The sequence below is a fragment of the Oncorhynchus masou genome, chromosome 28 (genome assembly GCF_036934945.1).
Source record: "Oncorhynchus masou masou isolate Uvic2021 chromosome 28, UVic_Omas_1.1, whole genome shotgun sequence".
NCBI classification, from domain to species: Eukaryota; Metazoa; Chordata; class Actinopteri; order Salmoniformes; family Salmonidae; genus Oncorhynchus; species Oncorhynchus masou.
This window is the reverse complement of record NC_088239.1, coordinates 81,671,053-81,690,567: the sequence shown is the minus strand read 5'-3', so window position 1 is coordinate 81,690,567 and position 19,515 is coordinate 81,671,053. Positions and strand designations below refer to the sequence as shown.

General features: G+C 45.6%; 1 protein-coding gene across 2 annotated transcripts in view; it reads left to right on the top strand.

The window, feature by feature from the left end:
* Nucleotides 1–19,515, top strand: part of mapkap1 (MAPK associated protein 1) — a 184,247-nt gene that overhangs the window by 26,812 nt on the left and 137,920 nt on the right. For both annotated transcript variants that reach the window (XM_064943569.1, XM_064943568.1), the window contains one exon: nucleotides 5,200–5,372. In XM_064943569.1, the coding sequence (XP_064799641.1) occupies nucleotides 5,200–5,372 (173 nt within the window). The remainder of the gene's footprint in view (nucleotides 1–5,199; nucleotides 5,373–19,515) is intronic.

Genomic DNA, 19,515 nt, shown 5'->3' with positions numbered 1-19,515 from the left:
GAATGTGCGGGTGTACAGGTTAGTCGAGGTAATTAGTAAATGTCGGTAGGGGGTAAAGGGACTATGCATAGATAATCAACAGCGAATAGCAGCAGTGTAAAAACAAAGGGGGGGGTAAATAGTCAGGGTGGCCATTTGATTAATTGTTCAGCAGTCTTATAGCTTGGGGGGGTAGAAGCTGTTCAGGGACTTTTGGTCCTAGACTTGGCGCTCCGGTACAGCTTGTTGAGTGGTAGCAGAGAGGACAGTCTATGACTTGGGTGACTGGAGTCTTGTTATGGCCCCAGTGATGTACTGGGCCGTGCGCTTTACCCTCAGTAGCGCCTTGTGGTCGGATGCCGAGCAGTTGCCATAGCAGGCAGTGATGCAACCAGTCAGGATGCTCTTGATGGTGCAGCTGTAGAACCTTTTGAGGATCTGGGGACCCATGCTAAATCTTTTCAGTCTCCTGAGGGGGACAAGTTGTTGTCGTGCCCTCTTTACGACTGTCTTGGTGTGTTTGGACCATGATAGTTTGTTGGTGATGTAGACACCAAGGAACTTGAAACTCTCGACCCGCTCCACTACATCCCCGTCGATCAGCTCCTTTGTCTTGCTCACATTGAGGGGCGGCAGGGTAGCCTAGTGGTTAGAGCGTTGGACAAATAACCGGAAGGTTGCAAGTTCAAACCCCCGAGCTGACAAGGTTCAAATCTGTCGTTCTGCCCCTGAACAGGCAGTTAACCCACTGTTCCTAGGCTGTTGTTAAATAAAAACATTGAGGGAGAGGCTGTTGTCCTGCCACCACACTGCCAGGTCTCTGACCTCCTCCCTATAGGCTGTCTCATCGCTGTCGGTGATCAGGCCTACCACTGTTGTGTCGTCAGCAAACTTGATGATGGTGTTGGAGTCGTTCTTGGCCTTGCAGTCATGAGTGAACAGGGTGTACAGGAGGGGACTAAGCACGCACCCCTGAAGATTGAGGATCGGTGTGGCAGATGTGTTGTAGCCTACCCTTACCACCTGGGGGTGGCCCGTCAGGAACTCCAGGATCCAGTTGCAGAGGGAGGTGTTTAGTCCCAGAGTCCTTAGATTAGTGATGAGCTTTGTGGGCACTATGGTGTTGAACGCTGAGTCAATGAACAGCATTCTCACTTACACGACCTTTCAAAAGTTTGAGGTCACTTAGAAATGTCCTTGTTTTTGAAAGAAAAGCTATTTTTTTTGTTTTTTGTTAATGTTTTAAATGACTTGAGCTGGAAATGGCAGATTTTTAATGGAATATCTACATAGGCGTACAGAGGCCCATTATCAGCAACCATCACTCCTGTGTTCCCCTGGAACGCTGTGTTAGCTAATCCAAGTTTATCATTTTAAAAGGCTAATTGATCATTGGAAAACCCTTTTGCAATTATGTTAGCACAGCTGAAAACTGTTGTGCTGATTAAAGAAGCAATAAAACTGGCCTTCTTTACACTAGTTGAGTATCTGGAGCATCAGCATTTGTGGGTTCGATTACAGGCTCAAAATGGCCAGAAACAAATAACTTTCTTCTGAAACTCATCAGTCTGTTCTTGTTGTGAGACATGAAGGCTATTCCATGCAAGAAATTGCTAAGAAACTGAAGATCTCGTACAACGCTGTGTACTACTCCCTTCACAGAACAGCGCAAACTGACTCTCACCAGAATAGGTAGTGGGAGGCCCCGGTGCACAACTGAGCAAGATGACGAGTACATTAGAGTGTCAAGTTTGAGAAACGGGTGCCTCATAAGACCTCTACTGGCAGCTTCATTAAATAGTACCCCCGAAACACCAGTCTCAACGTCAACAGTGAAGAGGCGACACCGGGATGTTGGCTTTCCAGGCAGAGTTGTAAAGAAAAAGCCATATCTCAAACTGGCCAATAAAAATAAAATATTAAGATGGGCCAAAGAACACAGACACTGGACAGAGGAACTCTGCCTAGAAGGCCAGCATCCCGGAGTCGCCTCTTCACTGTTGACGTTGAGACTGGTGTTTTGCAGGTACCATTCTGGAGTTTTGCGGGTACAGTTTTCATCTGTGCTAATATAATTGCAAAAGGGTTTTCTAATGATCAATTATCCTTTTAAAACGATAAACTTGGATTAGCTAAGACAACGTGCCATTGGAACACAGGAGTGATGGTTGCTGATAATGGGCCTCTGTACGCCTATGTAGATATTCTATAGAATATCAGTCGTTTCCAACAACAAAAGTCATTTACAACATTAAACATTGTCTTCACTGTATTTCTGATCAATTTGATGTATATTTTAATGGACAAAAAAATGTGCATGTCTTTAAAAAATAAGGACATTTCTCAGTGACCCCAAACTTTTGAACGGTAGTGTATGTCGTACTCTGATGCATTCTGCCTAAAACAAAAAATATCTTGCATAGTTTTGCATACTTAGGTCTTGCATAGTTCGTTTTGTTTCTGTATGTTGCATTGGAAGTGGCAAATATCGAGTTGATTCGATCGCAATTGCCACACTAAAGGGAAACGCGTTGATAGTGTTGATAACTAAGAGAGAGATGGAAAACTCTAGAAAGTTGAGTGAATTTCAATCTCATCCTTCTCTCCTTGCGATATTTGTTCTGCACAGCAGACCTGGGGGAACTGCGCTGCTGTCTCGGGGCAGTTTAGAGGGAACATTGGGTATGAAACTTTCCGAAGCCGTTCTAAAACCCATGAGGTTAAATTGATAGACCCGTGGAGGTTAAACTTATCGCCCTCTTTGTGTAATACATCACAGATATAGAGGGGAATTATATAATGTAATTGTTGTGACAATAGAATGGCTTTTACTTAGCAACGGACAGAATTGTGGTCTGGTACACCTAGGAAATATGATGTCTTGAACCTCGAGAGCATACCCAGTGCCTTGTTTTGTATTTAATAAAGGTAAGTGCACAGCACTATTTTGCGGACATAAAATCTGATGTCAACATTTATTTATTCCACCTGAAATTATATTTTAGTTTCCCTTTCAAATTATGTTTTCCCCAGAGTTGAAATATGCCAGTAGATATTGAATTCTTCCTCCTTAGTAAGACAAGAGGATGGACTCGAGGCTAGACGGTGACTGCTTATCTTTTATGGTTTTCTTTTGTCGTGTAATGAAGTCCTTTATCAAATGCAGGGTCAGGAGAAAACACGGGCCTGAGCACAGAGCAGAGATGGAGCCTGGCGGCGCTGTTGTGATGATCACCATGCCGATGATGTCGCAACGCGCTCCTCTCTCTCCCCGGGACCACTGGAGCCTCTGAAAACATCTGGGCCCTTTGATGGGAAAAATTACGTTTTTGGTCCAAATGACTCTATAATTTGGCACTTCCAGTCAGTCGAAACGCTTGATGCATCATTATTCGCGGGTCAGTAGAAAAAGTGCCTGCAACTCGGGCTTTCTGGCATGATTAAAAAACTATAAATGCGTCATTTAAGAAATTGCCGCTGTCAACGGGAAGCACGATGCGTGCATAAAACCCATTATGTGGAGGAGCTAATGAAAGGCCTTTACCCCAAAAAATAATTTTAGTAATTTAATAAATAAATTGTGGAATTTATTGAATGCTGCTTGGCACTGAAGGGAGGTTGTTTTTTCTCTCCAAATACAGTAATGTAATATGTCCTATTTCCTTCTAATGTATTGTTCCAGCAGAACTGATTTCTGGCTCCCATTTAATGAAGTACCATTTGGAAATGAGAACTTGTTCTCGATTTCCCTTTCTGATTGCATGTGGAAATGATAAATAAACGATATAAAACCTACCCTGTCTGATCCCTTTTGTGCAAAAAAAAAAATCCGATTTATACAGTATCACTTTTCAGTAGGACTAGTAAGTCACAGTCGGAACTGTGCGTAGCACGTTGGGTTGACATTTTTATTGTGCTTAATCCTTTACAAAACATAGATACACAAGTTGATACACTGATAATATATATATACAGGTAATGTGGACAGTTTTAAAATACTGGTTGATCAAATGTTATAAAGCATTTCCTCAGATGGAAAAAAAATCTTATGAGAAACTGCTAGAAGAAACCTCTGTAATTGTTGTCTGTTCCTCTTCAGACACTTGGCAAAAATCTCCTGGGGTCAAATTAATTTCCAGGCCTCAGCTTATTGAACCGTGCTGTCACCGCGTGTTAAATTCAGCCCTGGGTCCTCCTCACACCTTGGCCCTCAAAGTTCTACCTGTTTTCAGCATCGCAAATAGCCTCCTCTTTCATTTTCTGACAGCTTACGGTTTTCCTTGTAGATTTGTCATTGTGCATCGTTTCATGCAAGCACTGGGGTGCTATTTTCCTTTGAATTAAATTGATCTAACTATTGTCTTCCTTTCTTTGCTGTAACTCTCTATGATGTCACACTTTCTGTTACTGTGTTCAACCGGCTCATTCCTAGGCATGGGAGGGACACTATATTGTGTATTAATTCTAATTACTGGCTTGTCTTGGCTGCCCGAAGAGATGAGCTTAAACATATGAATCAACAGACATGCATATGGGAGTCTTGATCTTTATCTCAGCTGGTCTACCCAATCATATCATATAGACATTTTCGGTGCAGGCTTGGTCCGGGCTTTAACTAAGCAGCAGGCTTACCACCATTTTGTTAGTGTTCTGTGTAGAAATCCACCTTCAGTATGTCCACCTGTATGTTTATGGTGATATATTCTACGCTGGTTCGAGCTGATCTTCTGCCCGATAAATTAGCCGATAGCACTTAAAAAAGGGACGTCATGTATCAAGCCTCTTGGAGCGATTAAACACACAGAGGCTGAATTCTAATGTACCCTGTGTTGTTCCTGATACGAGGACAAATGTAAATTATATTTTGCGTCTTAAATTTTTTTTATTTTTTTTAAAGCCACAAGCAACTGTAATGTATTCAATGAAAGTCGTCTGCCAAAGAAAGGCTGGACGACCTTTACCACCAGCAATTATTCAGAGTATCTTATTGGTCCACAGTGCATTCATGTCAGGGGAATCTTTTCATTATCAACCATTTGAACCTGAGATTTAACGTCAGCATTTTTGCATTTAAATGGCAGTTGTATACTTATTTTCAGTGAGGCAGACATATCCTCAGCTAGAATTTGACCGATAAGTGAATATGACGTTTAATGTACAGTGTAACATTACCTGTATCTTCCCCCCCCCCCCCACCCCCCCCACCCTTCTCTCCTGCAGGGCCACGTAGGTACAACCGCAACCAAAAAAATTGACGTCTACCTCTCGATGCAGTCTGCACAGGAGAAACTGCATCCCATGATGGTGGTGACCATCGCCAACGCTCGGGTCCACGACCTCATTGGCCTCATCTGCTGGCAGTACACCAGCGAAGGCCGCGAACCCAAACTCAAGTGAGTGTCCATTGACAGTATGGCCTGTCCCAATTATCTTATCCCCCAAGTGTGCACTTGTTCAATATCTTTATCTGATTTGAAAATAAATTACTGACATAAGAAATATGGTGTAAACTCTTTCTAGCCCAGGGGTTTCTAACAGGTTGATCTCCCTCAAACCCAGGGGTTTCTAACAGGTAGATCTCCCTCTAGCCCAGGGGTTTCCATCACGTAGATCTCCCTCTAACCCAGGGGTTTCCATAGACTAACCCAGGGGTTTCCATCAGGTAGATCTCCCTCTAGCCCAGGGGTTTCTAACAGGTAGATCTCCCTCTAGCCCAGGGTTTCCATCAGGTAGATCTAGCCCAGGGGTTTCTAACAGGTAGATCTCCCTCTAGCCCAGGGGTTTCTAACAGGTAGATCTCCCTCTAGCCCAGGGGTTTCCATCAGGTAGATCTCCCTCTAGCCCAGGGGTTTCTAACAGGTAGATCTCCCTCAAGCCCAGGGGTTTCTAACAAGTAGATCTCCCTCTAGCCCAGGGGTTTCCATCAGGTAGATCTCCCTCTAGCCCAGGGGTTTCCATCAGGTAGATCTCCCTCTAGCCCAGGGGTTTCTAACAGGTAGATCTCCCTCTAGCCCAGGGGTTTCCATCAGGTAGATCTCCCTCTAGCCCAGGGGTTTCTAACAGGTAGATCTCCCTCTAGCCCAGGGGTTTCCATCAGGTAGATCTCCCTCTAGCCCAGGGGTTTCTCACAGGTAGATCTCCCTCTAGCCCAGGGGTTTCCATCAGGTAGATCTCCCTCTAGCCCAGGGGTTTCTAACAGGTAGATCTCCCTCTAGCCCAGGGGTTTCTAACAGGTAGATCTCCCTCTAGCCCAGGGGTTTCTAACAGGTAGATCTCCCTCTAGCCCAGGGGTTTCAAACAGGTAGATCTCCCTCTAGCCCAGGGGTTTCTAACAGGTAGATCTCCCTCTAGCCCAGGGGTTTCTCCCAGGGGTTTCTAACAGGTAGATCTCCCTCTAGCCCAGGGGTTTCCATCAGGTAGATCTCCCTCTAGCCCAGGGGTTTCTAACAGGTAGATCTCCCTCTAGCCCAGGGGTTTCTAACAGGTAGATCTCCCTCTAGCCCAGGGGTTTCCATCAGGTAGATCTCCCTCTAGCCCAGGGGTTTCCATCAGGTAGATCTCCCTCTAGCCCAGGGGTTTCTAACAGGTAGATCTCCCTCTAGCCCAGGGGTTTCCATCAGGTAGATCTCCCTCTAGCCCAGGGGTTTCTAACAGGTAGATCTCCCTCTAACCCAGGGGTTTCCATCAGGTATATCTCCCTCTAGCCCAGGGTTTCTCACAGGTCCCTCTAGCCCAGGGGTTTCCATCAGGATCTCCCTCTAACCCAGGGGTTTCCATCAGGTAGATCTCCCTCTAGATCTCCCTCTAGCCCAGGGGTTTCTAACAGGTAGATCTCCCAGGGGTTTCTCCCACTAGCCCAGGGGTTTTCTAACAGGTAGATCTCCCTCTAACCCAGGGGTTTCTAACAGGTAGATCTCCCTCTAACCCATCAGGTAGATCTCCCAGGGGTTTCTAGCCCAGGGTTTCTAACAGGTAGATCTCCCTCTAACCCAGAGGTTTCCATCAGGTAGATCTCCCTCTAGCCCAGGGGTTTCTAACAGGTAGATCTCCCTCTAGCCCAGGGGTTTCTAACAGGTAGATCTCCCTCTAGCCCAGGGGTTTCCATCAGGTAGATCTCCCTCTAGCCCAGGGGTTTCCATCAGGTAGATCTCCCTCTAGCCCAGGGGTTTCCATCAGGTAGATCTCCCTCTAGCCCAGGGGTTTCTAACAGGTAGATCTAGCCCAGGGGTTTCTAACAGGTAGATCTCCCCAGCCCAGGTTTCTAACAGGGGTTTCCATCAGGTAGATCTCCCTCTAGCCCAAGGGTTTCTAACAGGTATATCTCCCTCTAGCCCAGGGGTTTCTAACAGGTAGATCTCCCTCTAGCCCAGGGGTTTCCATCAGGTAGATCTCCCTCTAACCCAGGGGTTTCTAACAGGTAGATCTCCCTCTAGCCCAGGGGTTTCTAACAGGTAGATCTCCCTCTAGCCCAGGGGTTTCTAACAGGTAGATCTCCCTCTAGCCCAGTAGATCTCCCACTAGCCCAGGGGTTTCTAACAGGGTTTCTAACAGGTAGATCTCCCTCTAGCCCAGGGGTTTCTAACAGGTAGATCTCCCTCTAGCCCAGGGGTTTCTATCTCCCTCTAGCCCAGGGGTAGATCTCCCTCTAGCCCAGGGGTTTCTAACAGGTAGATCTCCCTCTAGCCCAGGGGTTTCTAACAGGTAGATCTCCCTCTAGCCCAGGGGTTTCTAACAGGTAGATCTCCCTCTAGCCCAGGGGTTTCTAACAGGTAGATCTCCCTCTAGCCCAGGGGTTTCTAACAGGTAGATCTCCCTCTAGCCCAGGGGTTTCTAACAGGTAGGCCCAGGGGTTTCTAACAGGTAGATCTCCCTCTAGCCCAGGGGTTTCTAACAGGTAGATCTCCCTCTAACCCAGGGTTTCTAACAGGTTTCTAACAGAGGTTTCTAACAGGTAGATCTCCCTCTAGCCCAGGGGTTTCTAACAGGTAGATCTCCCTCTAGCCCAGGGGTTTCCATCAGGTAGATCTGCCTCTAGCCCAGGGGACTACCCATAGCTCTCAGCTCCCCTATGAGTATCTCACCAAGCAATTCTGAAAGTACATGCATTTTTGTTTTTTATGTGTTCCATCACAAACTGTCATAAACATATAGCTCCCGCCTTCTATCCAATCAGAAGCCACATTGACATTATCCTACCCCTGCTTAGCCACTATTGGCTTAAAAAGCCAAATGTAACAATATTGCTGTTTGTCTATTTGGGGTGCACATTTGTCTGTCGATGCTAGTTAATGATGACCATCTTATGGGTAGACAAAGACTTTCCCCGAAACCTTCTCAATTAAATTTTCACTTCAAAGTAGACTTACCTGACACAAAGACATCATGAATATTTGTATGGATTAAATGGCCATTGTTTTTGCAAATTCTGCTATGACGTGTGCTACATTGACAAGGTATAGTAAAAGAAAACATGTCTCTTGTACACCAAGGCCTCGGGAAAGAGTTGCAGGGTAGAGAAGTATATGCTTATTTGAAATTGAATTGGAGCTCGCAAAAAGTTTCATTGAAATTTTTATTTGCTCTTTTGGTAGAAAAGGTTGGGGACCCCTTGCCCAAGCCTATGCTTCCAGCAATTCAATGCTTTTAGACTTGTGGGAAGTAGTGACCACTCAAACAAAAAATACACCAACATAATTTACGAAAATACAAACACAAAAATGACAATATAATAACAATACGAACTAGTGGATGTATTTGAGCCAGGGTTGGGGTCAGCGCAGAAACTGAAAGTCCAAAAGATTGAGGAATATTGTCATGTCGGGTTTACTTGCTGAATTCACTGAATTTAAAATGGAATTGACCCCAACCCTGATTTGAACAGAAAAGACTCTCTTTGGATAATCATCTGTCTGCGATATCTGGTCTAATGTGTTCCCCTATCGATCGCCAGCGTCTCATCACAACACTAAGATTTCTCCCCTTGTTTACTTGAATAGTCTCCACGGTTCACACAATCAACCGTGGAAGAATGCAACTCCTCGGTCCGTGGCACAACATCAGGATTTATTAGATAGCCAGTCTGAAAGTGGATACTGTTTGGAGGGGGAGGTGGGGTGGGGGGGGGGGGCAGTGAAAGAATGCATAATAAGAAAGAGAGAGAGTGGGGGGGGGGGGTTTAACAAAACAACAACAAAACAGCACAAAGCCCAATGTGGACAGTTGGGAGGTTGAGGTGGGACATGACTGGCATAGCGATGAGCCTTTAGTCCCCTGGAGGGCCCTGCCACACACAGTGAAAGGGGAAGGGACGAGAGGAGATGAGAAGAGGTACAGATCAAGTATGATAGGGGGTACACTCACCCCTTCTTTCTGTAGAAATGACATGACCTTTGGAAACCCCCTCCCCCCTAAAGCAGTTCTTGTCCCTAGGGAAGAGCCCTGGGCCACTATGATAATGGATCTGATGAAGGCTGGAGACAGTGGAGAGCTCTAGATGCTGAGATGCAGTGCGTAGATGAACCCTGAGAGTGCTGAGTGGTTACAAGGTGTTATTCGCTAGCTACGCTAGTGTTCAAAGGTGCTCTTTGGAGGGATTCTTAATTAAATCTTCATATTAGAACCAAAAAATACCAAGTCGCTCTTTATATTGGGTGCAAATTAGAAAGTCCTTCATTAACTTGGCACGTCTACATGGATAATGAAATTGACATGCTGGCCATTCCAATGAAAAGTGTTTGATATTTAAAAGAAGGTAGCAAATGAGTCCTTGGTCCCCTGGAGGGCCCTGCCACATGCAGAGGAGAGGAGAGGAGAGAAGATGAGAAGGATCTAAGAGGAACAGATAGAGGGTACAATCACCCCTCCCTTCCGTGGAAATGACATGACCTTTGACCCCCCCCACCACCACCACCACCAAATTGCAGAATAAAGAAAGACTGAAGGGATGAGGTGGAGTGATTGTTGTTTTACGAAACTGGTAAATGATAAAAGTTAGCAGTTTGTTAAGCTTGTGTGAATCAATACGCCACGTTCATGAAGAGCGCTATTAGTGGAAGATGTGTTTCTCTGAATGTAGGTGGAGCACAAATCCCCCTTGAGACTAGATGGTTGCAAATAGAATATACAGTCTGTTTCAAAGTTTTGTATTTCTGTACTTATCTTCTAATTTCTAGAACAGTACTTGTGACTTGTGGCTCGAGGGATGCTTGTCTTTATTCTCTTGTCTTTCGGGAAACAGTGAGTGTTTGTACGACAGGGAACCAGACGAGACGATGTGTTGTGAGAATGACTGAAAGAGGTGGGAGGAGCGAGGGAAAAGAGAGAGGGAAAGCGGTACAGGGATAATTGTGGTACAGTCGGTGTTGGGTGGGGAAACTGACTTGTCGGATGGGTTTGCGATTTTCCCGTCCCCCACATCTCTTTCAAATCTCTCTCGTTACGTCCCACCCTCTCTATCGCCCCCTCTCTTCTCTCCACCCCCTCTCTCTCTCCTCTCCACCCTCTCTCTCTCCTCTCCACCCCTCTCTCCTCTCCCTCTCCACCCTCTCTCCTCTCCACCCCTCTCTCTCTCCTCTCCACCCTCTCTCTCTCCTCTCCACCCTCTCTCTCCTCTCCACAGCACCACCAGACTGACTGACAGGATATATTTACTGTTAGGACCAGCACCACCAGACTGACTGACAGGATATATTTACTGTTAGGACCAGCACCACCAGACTGACTGACAGGTAGGACCAGCACCACCAGACTGACTGACAGGTAGGACCAGCACCACCAGACTGACTGACAGGTAGGACCAGCACCACCAGACTGACTGACAGGATATATTTACTGTTAGGACCAGCACCACCAGACTGACTGACGGGATGTCTTTACTGTTCGGACCAGCACCACCAGACTGACTGACAGGTAGGACCAGCACCACCAGACTGACTGACAGGTAGGACCAGCACCACCAGACTGACTGACAGGTAGGACCAGCACCACCAGACTGACTGACGGGATGTCTTTACTGTTCGGACCAGCACCACCAGACTGACTGACAGGATATATTTACTGTTAGGACCAGCACCACCAGACTGACTGACAGGTAGGGCAAGCACCACCAGACTGACTGACAGGTAGGACCAGCACCACCAGACTGACTGACAGGTAGGACCAGCACCACCAGACTGACTGACAGGTAGGACCAGCACCACCAGACTGACTGACAGGTAGGACCAGCACCCAGACTGACTGACAGGTAGGACCAGCACCACCAGACTGACTGACAGGTAGGACCAGCACCACCAGACTGACTGACTGGTAGGACCAGCACCACCAGACTGACTGACAGGTAGGACCAGCACCACCAGACTGACTGACTGGTAGGACCAGCACCACCAGACTGACTGACAGGTAGGACCAGCACCACCAGACTGACTGACAGGTAGGACCAGCACCACCAGACTGACTGACAGGTAGGACCAGCACCACCAGACTGACTGACAGGTAGGACCAGCACCACCAGACTGACTGACAGGTAGGACCAGCACCACCAGACTGACTGACAGGATGTTTTACATACAGATCTCATATTACTATATTGATTTATTGTTTTTTACACATTGTTTAAATATTGATATCATAAATGTATCATTTGTACAGTTCTCTATGAAATATGTAGTGTTTTGTTCCAGTTGACTGTGTGAAACCGAGCAGTACACTTAGTTTTCTGAGAGTGAGGTGGATATATTGCAAAAATACATAATTATTTGTCTCTGAAATAAAACCATCAAGTGATAGATTTTAAACAAATGCATGTCTGTCATTGAACAACCCCATGCCATGATTAGATAGTGAAAAAGCACACCAATCTCTTTCATCATTTCCTTAATTACACAATAAAAGCTAATTGATCAACATTTATGAAAATGGATATATAGTGTTTTGGAATGAGTATGTTATCACTAGCAGCACCATATCACCAGGTAACATTCTGAATATGTTGTCTATCACTAGCAGCACCATATCACCAGGTAATATTCTGAATATGTTGTCTATCACTAGCAGCACCATATCACCAGGTAATATTCTGAGTATGTTGTCTATCACTAGCAGCACCATATCACCAGGTAACAATCTGAGTATGTTGTCTAGCAGCACCATATCACCAGGTAACATTCTGAGGATGTTGTCTAGCAGCACCATATCACCAGGTCACATTCTGAGTATGTTGTCTATCACTAGCAGCACCATATCACCAGGTAATATTCTGAGTATGTTGTCTATCACTAGCAGCACCATATCACCAGGTAATATTCTGAGTATGTTGTCTATCACTAGCAGCACCATATCACCAGGTAACAATCTGAGTATGTTGTCTAGCAGCACCATATCACCAGGTAACAATCTGAGTATGTTGTCTATCACTAGCAGCACCATATCACCAGGTAACAATCTGAGTATGTTGTCTAGCAGCACCATATCACCAGGTAACAATCTGAGTATGTTGTCTATCACTAGCAGCACCATATCACCAGGTAACAATCTGAGATGTTGTCTAGCAGCACCATATCACCAGGTAACATTCTGAGTATGTTGTCTATCACTAGCAGCACCATATCACCAGGTAACAATCTGAGTATGTTGTCTATCACTAGCAGCACCATATCACCACATTCTGAATATGTTGTCTATCACTAGCAGCACCATATCACCAGGTAATATTCTGAGTATGTTGTCTATCACTAGCAGCACCATATCACCAGGTAACAATCTGAGTATGTTGTCTATCACTAGCAGCACCATATCACCAGGTCACATTCTGAATATGTTGTCTATCACTAGCAGCACCATATCACCAGGTAACATTCTGTATGTTGTCTATCACTAGCAGCACCATATCACCAGGTAACATTCTGAGTATGTTGTCTAGCAGCACCATATCACCAGGTAACATTCTGAGTATGTTGTCTAGCAGCACCATATCACCAGGTAGCATTCTGAGTATGTTGTCTAGCAGCACCATATCACCAGGTAACAATCTGAGTATGTTGTCTAGCAGCACCATATCACCAGGTAACAATCTGAGTATGTTGTCTATCACTAGCAGCACCATATCACCAGGTAACAATCTGAGTATGTTGTCTAGCAGCACCATATCACCAGGTAACATTCTGAGTATGTTGTCTCACTAGCAGCACCATATCACCAGGTCACATTCTGAATATGTTGTCTATCACTAGCAGCACCATATCACCAGGTAATATTCTGAATATGTTGTCTATCACTAGCAGCACCATATCACCAGGTAACAATCTGAGTATGTTGTCTAGCAGCACCATATCACCAGGTAACATTCTGAGTATGTTGTCTATCACTAGCAGCACCATATCACCAGGTAACAATCTGAGTGTGTTGTCTGTCACTAGCAGCACCATATCACCAGGTCACATTCTGAATATGTTGTCTATCACTAGCAGCACCATATCACCAGGTAATATTCTGAATATGTTGTCTATCACTAGCAGCACCATATCACCAGGTAACAATCTGAGTATGTTGTCTATCACTACCAGCACCATATCACCAGGTAACAATCTGAGTATGTTGTCTAGCAGCACCATATCACCAGGTAACATTCTGAGTATGTTGTCTATCACTAGCAGCACCATATCACCAGGTAACAATCTGAGTTTGTTGTCTATCACTAGCAGCACCATATCACCAGGTCACATTCTGAATATGTTGTCTATCACTAGCAGCACCATATCACCAGGTAATATTCTGAATATGTTGTCTATCACTAGCAGCACCATATCACCAGGTAACAATCTGAGTATGTTGTCTAGCAGCACCATATCACCAGGTAACATTCTGAGTATGTTGTCTATCACTAGCAGCACCATATCACCAGGTAACATTCTGAGTATGTTGTCTAGCAGCACCATATCACCAGGTAACATTCTGAGTATGTTGTCTAACAGCACCATATCACCAGGTAACATTCTGAGTATGTTGTCTAGCAGCACCATATCACCAGGTAACATTCTGAGTATGTTGTCTAGCAGCACCATATCACCAGGTAACATTCTGAGTATGTTGTCTAGCAGCACCATATCACCAGGTAACACTGAGTATGTTGTCTATCACTAGCAGCACCATATCACCAGGTAACATTCTGAGTATGTTGTCTAGCAGCACCATATCACCAGGTAACATTCTGAGTATGTTGTCTATCAAATGCAGCACCATATCACCAGGTAACAATCTGAGTGTGTTGTCTAGCAGCACCACATCACCAGGTAACAATCTGAGTATGTTGTCTATCACTAGCAGCACCATAAACCAGGTAACATTCTGATATGTTGTCTATCAAATGCAGCACCATATCACCAGGTAACATTCAGAGTATGTTGTCTAGCAGCACCATATCACCAGGTAACAATCTGAGTATGTTGTTATCACTAGCAGCACCATATCACCAGGTAACATTCTGAATGTTGTCTAGCAGCACCATATCACCAGGTAACATTCTGAGTATGTTGTCTAGCAGCACCATATCACCAAACATTCTGAGTATGTTGTCTATCACTAGCAGCACCATATCACCAGGTAACAATCTGAGTATGTTGTCTAGCAGCACCATATCACCAGGTAACAATCTGAGTATGTTGTCTATCACTAGCAGCACCATATCACCAGGTAACAATCTGAGTATGTTGTCTAGCAGCACCATATCACCAGGTAACAATCTGAGTATGTTGTCTATCACTAGCAGCACCATATCACCAGGTAACAATCTGAGTATGCTGTCTAGCAGCACCATATCACCAGGTAACATTCTGAGTATGTTGTCTATCACTAGCAGCACCATATCACCAGGTAACATTCTGAGTATGTTGTCTATCACTAGCAGCACCATATCACCAGGTAACAATCTGAATATGTTGTCTATCACTAGCAGCACCATATCACCAGGTAATATTCTGAGTATGTTGTCTATCACTAGCAGCACCATATCACCAGGTAACAATCTGAGTATGTTGTCTATCACTAGCAGCACCATATCACCAGGTCACATTCTGAATATGTTGTCTATCACTAGCAGCACCATATCACCAGGTAACATTCTGAGTATGTTGTCTATCACTAGCAGCACCATATCACCAGGTAACATTCTGAGTATGTTGTCTAGCAGCACCATATCACCAGGTAACATTCGTATGTTGTCTAGCAGCACCATATCACCAGGTAACATTCTGAGTATGTTGTCTAGCAGCACCATATCACCAGGTAACAATCTGAGTATGTTGTCTATCACTAGCAGCACCATATCACCAGGTAACATTCTGAGTATGTTGTCTAGCAGCACCATATCACCAGGTAACATTCTGAGTATGTTGTCTAGCAGCACCATATCACCAGGTAACAATCTGAGTATGTTGTCTATCACTAGCAGCACCATATCACCAGGTAACAATCTGAGTATGTTGTCTAGCAGCACCATATCACCAGGTAACATTCTGAGTATGTTGTCTATCACTAGCAGCACCATATCACCAGGTAACAATCTGAGTATGTTGTCTCACTAGCAGCACCATATCACCAGGTCACATTCTGAATATGTTGTCTATCACTAGCAGCACCATATCACCAGGTAATATTCTGAATATGTTGTCTATCACTAGCAGCACCATATCACCAGGTAACAATCTGAGTATGTTGTCTAGCAGCACCATATCACCAGGTAACATTCTGAGTATGTTGTCTATCACTAGCAGCACCATATCACCAGGTAACAATCTGAGTGTGTTGTCTGTCACTAGCAGCACCATATCACCAGGTAACATTCTGAATATGTTGTCTATCACTAGCAGCACCATATCACCAGGTAATATTCTGAATATGTTGTCTATCACTAGCAGCACCATATCACCAGGTAACATTCTGAGTATGTTGTCTATCACTACCAGCACCATATCACCAGGTAACAATCTGAGTATGTTGTCTAGCAGCACCATATCACCAGGTAACATTCTGAGTATGTTGTCTATCACTAGCAGCACCATATCACCAGGTAACAATCTGAGTTTGTTGTCTATCACTAGCAGCACCATATCACCAGGTAACATTCTGAATATGTTGTCTATCACTAGCAGCACCATATCACCAGGTAACATTCTGAATATGTTGTCTATCACTAGCAGCACCATATCACCAGGTAACAATCTGAGTATGTTGTCTAGCAGCACCATATCACCAGGTAACATTCTGAGTATGTTGTCTATCACTAGCAGCACCATATCACCAGGTAACAATCTGAGTGTGTTGTCTGTCACTAGCAGCACCATATCACCAGGTAACAATCTGAGTATGTTGTCTATCACTAGCAGCACCATATCACCAGGTAACAATCTGAGTATGTTGTCTATCACTAGCAGCACCATATCACCAGGTAACATTCTGAGTATGTTGTCTAGCAACACCATATCACCAGGTAACATTCTGAGTATGTTGTCTATCACTAGCAGCACCATATCACCAGGTAACAATCTGAGTATGTTGTCTATCACTAGCAGCACCATATCACCAGGTCACATTCTGAATATGTTGTCTATCACTAGCAGCACCATATCACCAGGTAATATTCTGAGTATGTTGTCTATCACTAGCAGCACCATATCACCAGGTAACAATCTGAGTATGTTGTCTATCACTAGCAGCACCATATCACCAGGTCACATTCTGAATATGTTGTCTATCACTAGCAGCACCATATCACCAGGTAACAATCTGAATATGTTGTCTATCACTAGCAGCACCATATCACCAGGTAACATTCTGAGTATGTTGTCTAGCAGCACCATATCACCAGGTAACATTCTGAGTATGTTGTCTAGCAGCACCATATCACCAGGTAACATTCTGAGTATGTTGTCTAGCAGCACCATATCACCAGGTAACATTCTGAGTATGTTGTCTAGCAGCACCATATCACCAGGTAACATTCTGAGTATGTTGTCTATCACTAGCAGCACCATATCACCAGGTAACAATCTGAGTATGTTGTCTATCACTAGCAGCACCATATCACCAGGTAACAATCTGAGTATGTTGTCTAGCAGCACCATATCACCAGGTAACATTCTGAGTATGTTGTCTATCACTAGCAGCACCATATCACCAGGTAACATTCTGAGTATGTTGTCTAGCAGCACCATATCACCAGGTAACATTCTGAGTATGTTGTCTATCACTAGCAGCACCATATCACCAGGTAACATTCTGAGTATGTTGTCTAGCAGCACCATATCACCAGGTAACATTCTGAGTATGTTGTCTAGCAGCACCATATCACCAGGTAACATTCTGAGTATGTTGTCTAACAGCACCATATCACCAGGTAACATTCTGAGTATGTTGTCTAGCAGCACCATATCACCAGGTAACATTCTGAGTATGTTGTCTAGCAGCACCATATCACCAGGTAACATTCTGAGTATGTTGTCTAGCAGCACCATATCACCAGGTAACACTGAGTATGTTGTCTATCACTAGCAGCACCATATCACCAGGTAACATTCTGAGTATGTTGTCTAGCAGCACCATATCACCAGGTAACATTCTGAGTATGTTGTCTATCAAATGCAGCACCATATCACCAGGTAACATTCTGAGTGTGTTGTCTAGCAGCACCACATCACCAGGTAACAATCTGAGTATGTTGTCTATCACTAGCAGCACCATATCGCCAGGTAACATTCTGAGTATGTTGTCTATCAAATGCAGCACCATATCACCAGGTAACATTCAGAGTATGTTGTCTAGCAGCACCATATCACCAGGTAACAATCTGAGTATGTTGTCTATCACTAGCAGCACCATATCACCAGGTAACATTCTGAGTGTGTTGTCTAGCAGCACCATATCACCAGGTAACATTCTGAGTATGTTGTCTAGCAGCACCATATCACCAGGTAACATTCTGAGTATGTTGTCTATCACTAGCAGCACCATATCACCAGGTAACACTCTGAGTTTGTGTAAATGTACTTGGTGAATCGAATTCTGAAGTGATGGAAAGAAAGGCTTTTGGGGGATACACACAGAGCTCTCTGCGTTCCCAGACCCCCAAGTTGTTCCATTCTATACACCCCACTAGAACAAGCCCCTCTCTGTTGTCTCCATTTTAATTACCCTCTCTTTTAATTGCCCCGACGGCGTAAATCGTGTCGCTGTTTGTTTTGTTCAGTGTCTGTCATTGTTACTTTCCAAAGCTGGGGGCGGTCATAGCCCCTCTGTAAGGTTTTCATGGAAACCGTGAATGGATGCCAAGACGGTGCTTCAGGGGGTAGGGCAGAGTGTGGGGACTCTTTAGGGGGTAGGGCAGAGTGTGGGGACTCTTTAGGGGGTAGGGCAGAGTGTGGGGACTCTTTAGGGGGTAGGGCAGAGTGTGGGGACTCTTTAGGGGGTAGGGCAGAGTGTGGGGACTCTTTAGGGGGTTGGGGCAGAGTGTGGGGACTCTTTAGGGGGTAGGGCAGAGTGTGGGGACTCTTTAGGGGTAGGGCAGAGTGTGGGGACTCTTTAGGGGGTGGGGCAGAGTGTGGGGACTCTTTAGGGGGTAGGGCAGAGTGTGGGGACTCTTTAGGGGGTAGGGCAGAGTGTGGGGACTCTTTAGGGGGTTGGGGCAGAGTGTGGGGACTCTAGGGGGTTGGGGCAGAGTGTGGGGACTCTTTAGGGGGTAGGGCAGAGTGTGGGGACTCTTTAGGGGGTAGGGCAGAGTGTGGGGACTCTTTAGGGGGTAGGGCAGAGTGTGGGGACTCTTTAGGGGGTTGGGGCAGAGTGTGGGGACTCTTTAGGGGGTTGGGGCAGAGTGTGGGGACTCTTTAGGGGGTTGGGGCAGAGTGTGGGGACTCTTTTTAGGGGGTTGGGGCAGAGTGTGGGGACTCTTTTTAGGGGGTTGGGGCAGAGTGTGGGGATTCTTTTTAGGGGGTTGGGGCAGAGTGTGGGGATTCTTTTTAGGGGGTTGGGGCAGAGTGTGGGGACTCTTTTTAGGGGGTTGGGGCAGAGTGTGGGGACTCTTTAGGGGGTAGGGCAGAGTGTGGGACTCTTTAGGGGGTTGGGGCAGAGTGTGGGGACTCTTTAGGGGGTTGGGGCAGAGTGTGGGGACTCTTTAGGGGGTTGGGGCAGAGTGTGGGGACTCTTTAGGGGGCTGGGGAAGAGTGTGGGGACTCTTTAGGGGGTTGGGGAAGAGTGTGGGGACTCTTTAGGGGGTTGGGGAAGAGTGTGGGGACTCTTTAGGGGGTAGGGGTGGAATGAGAGGGGACTAGGGGTGGGGGGCGGAGATAGGGGACTAGGGGGTGGGGGCGGAAAGAGAGGGTACTCTTTAGGGGGTGGAAAGAGAACTTGGAGGTGGGGGCGGTAAGAGGGGTACTGTTTAGGGGGTGGGGTCGGGGTAGAAACAGAGGGTACTCTTTAGGGGGTGGGGTGGGGGCGGAAAGAGGACTAGTGGGTCGGGGGGCGGAAACAGAGGGTACTCTGGGGGGTGGGGTG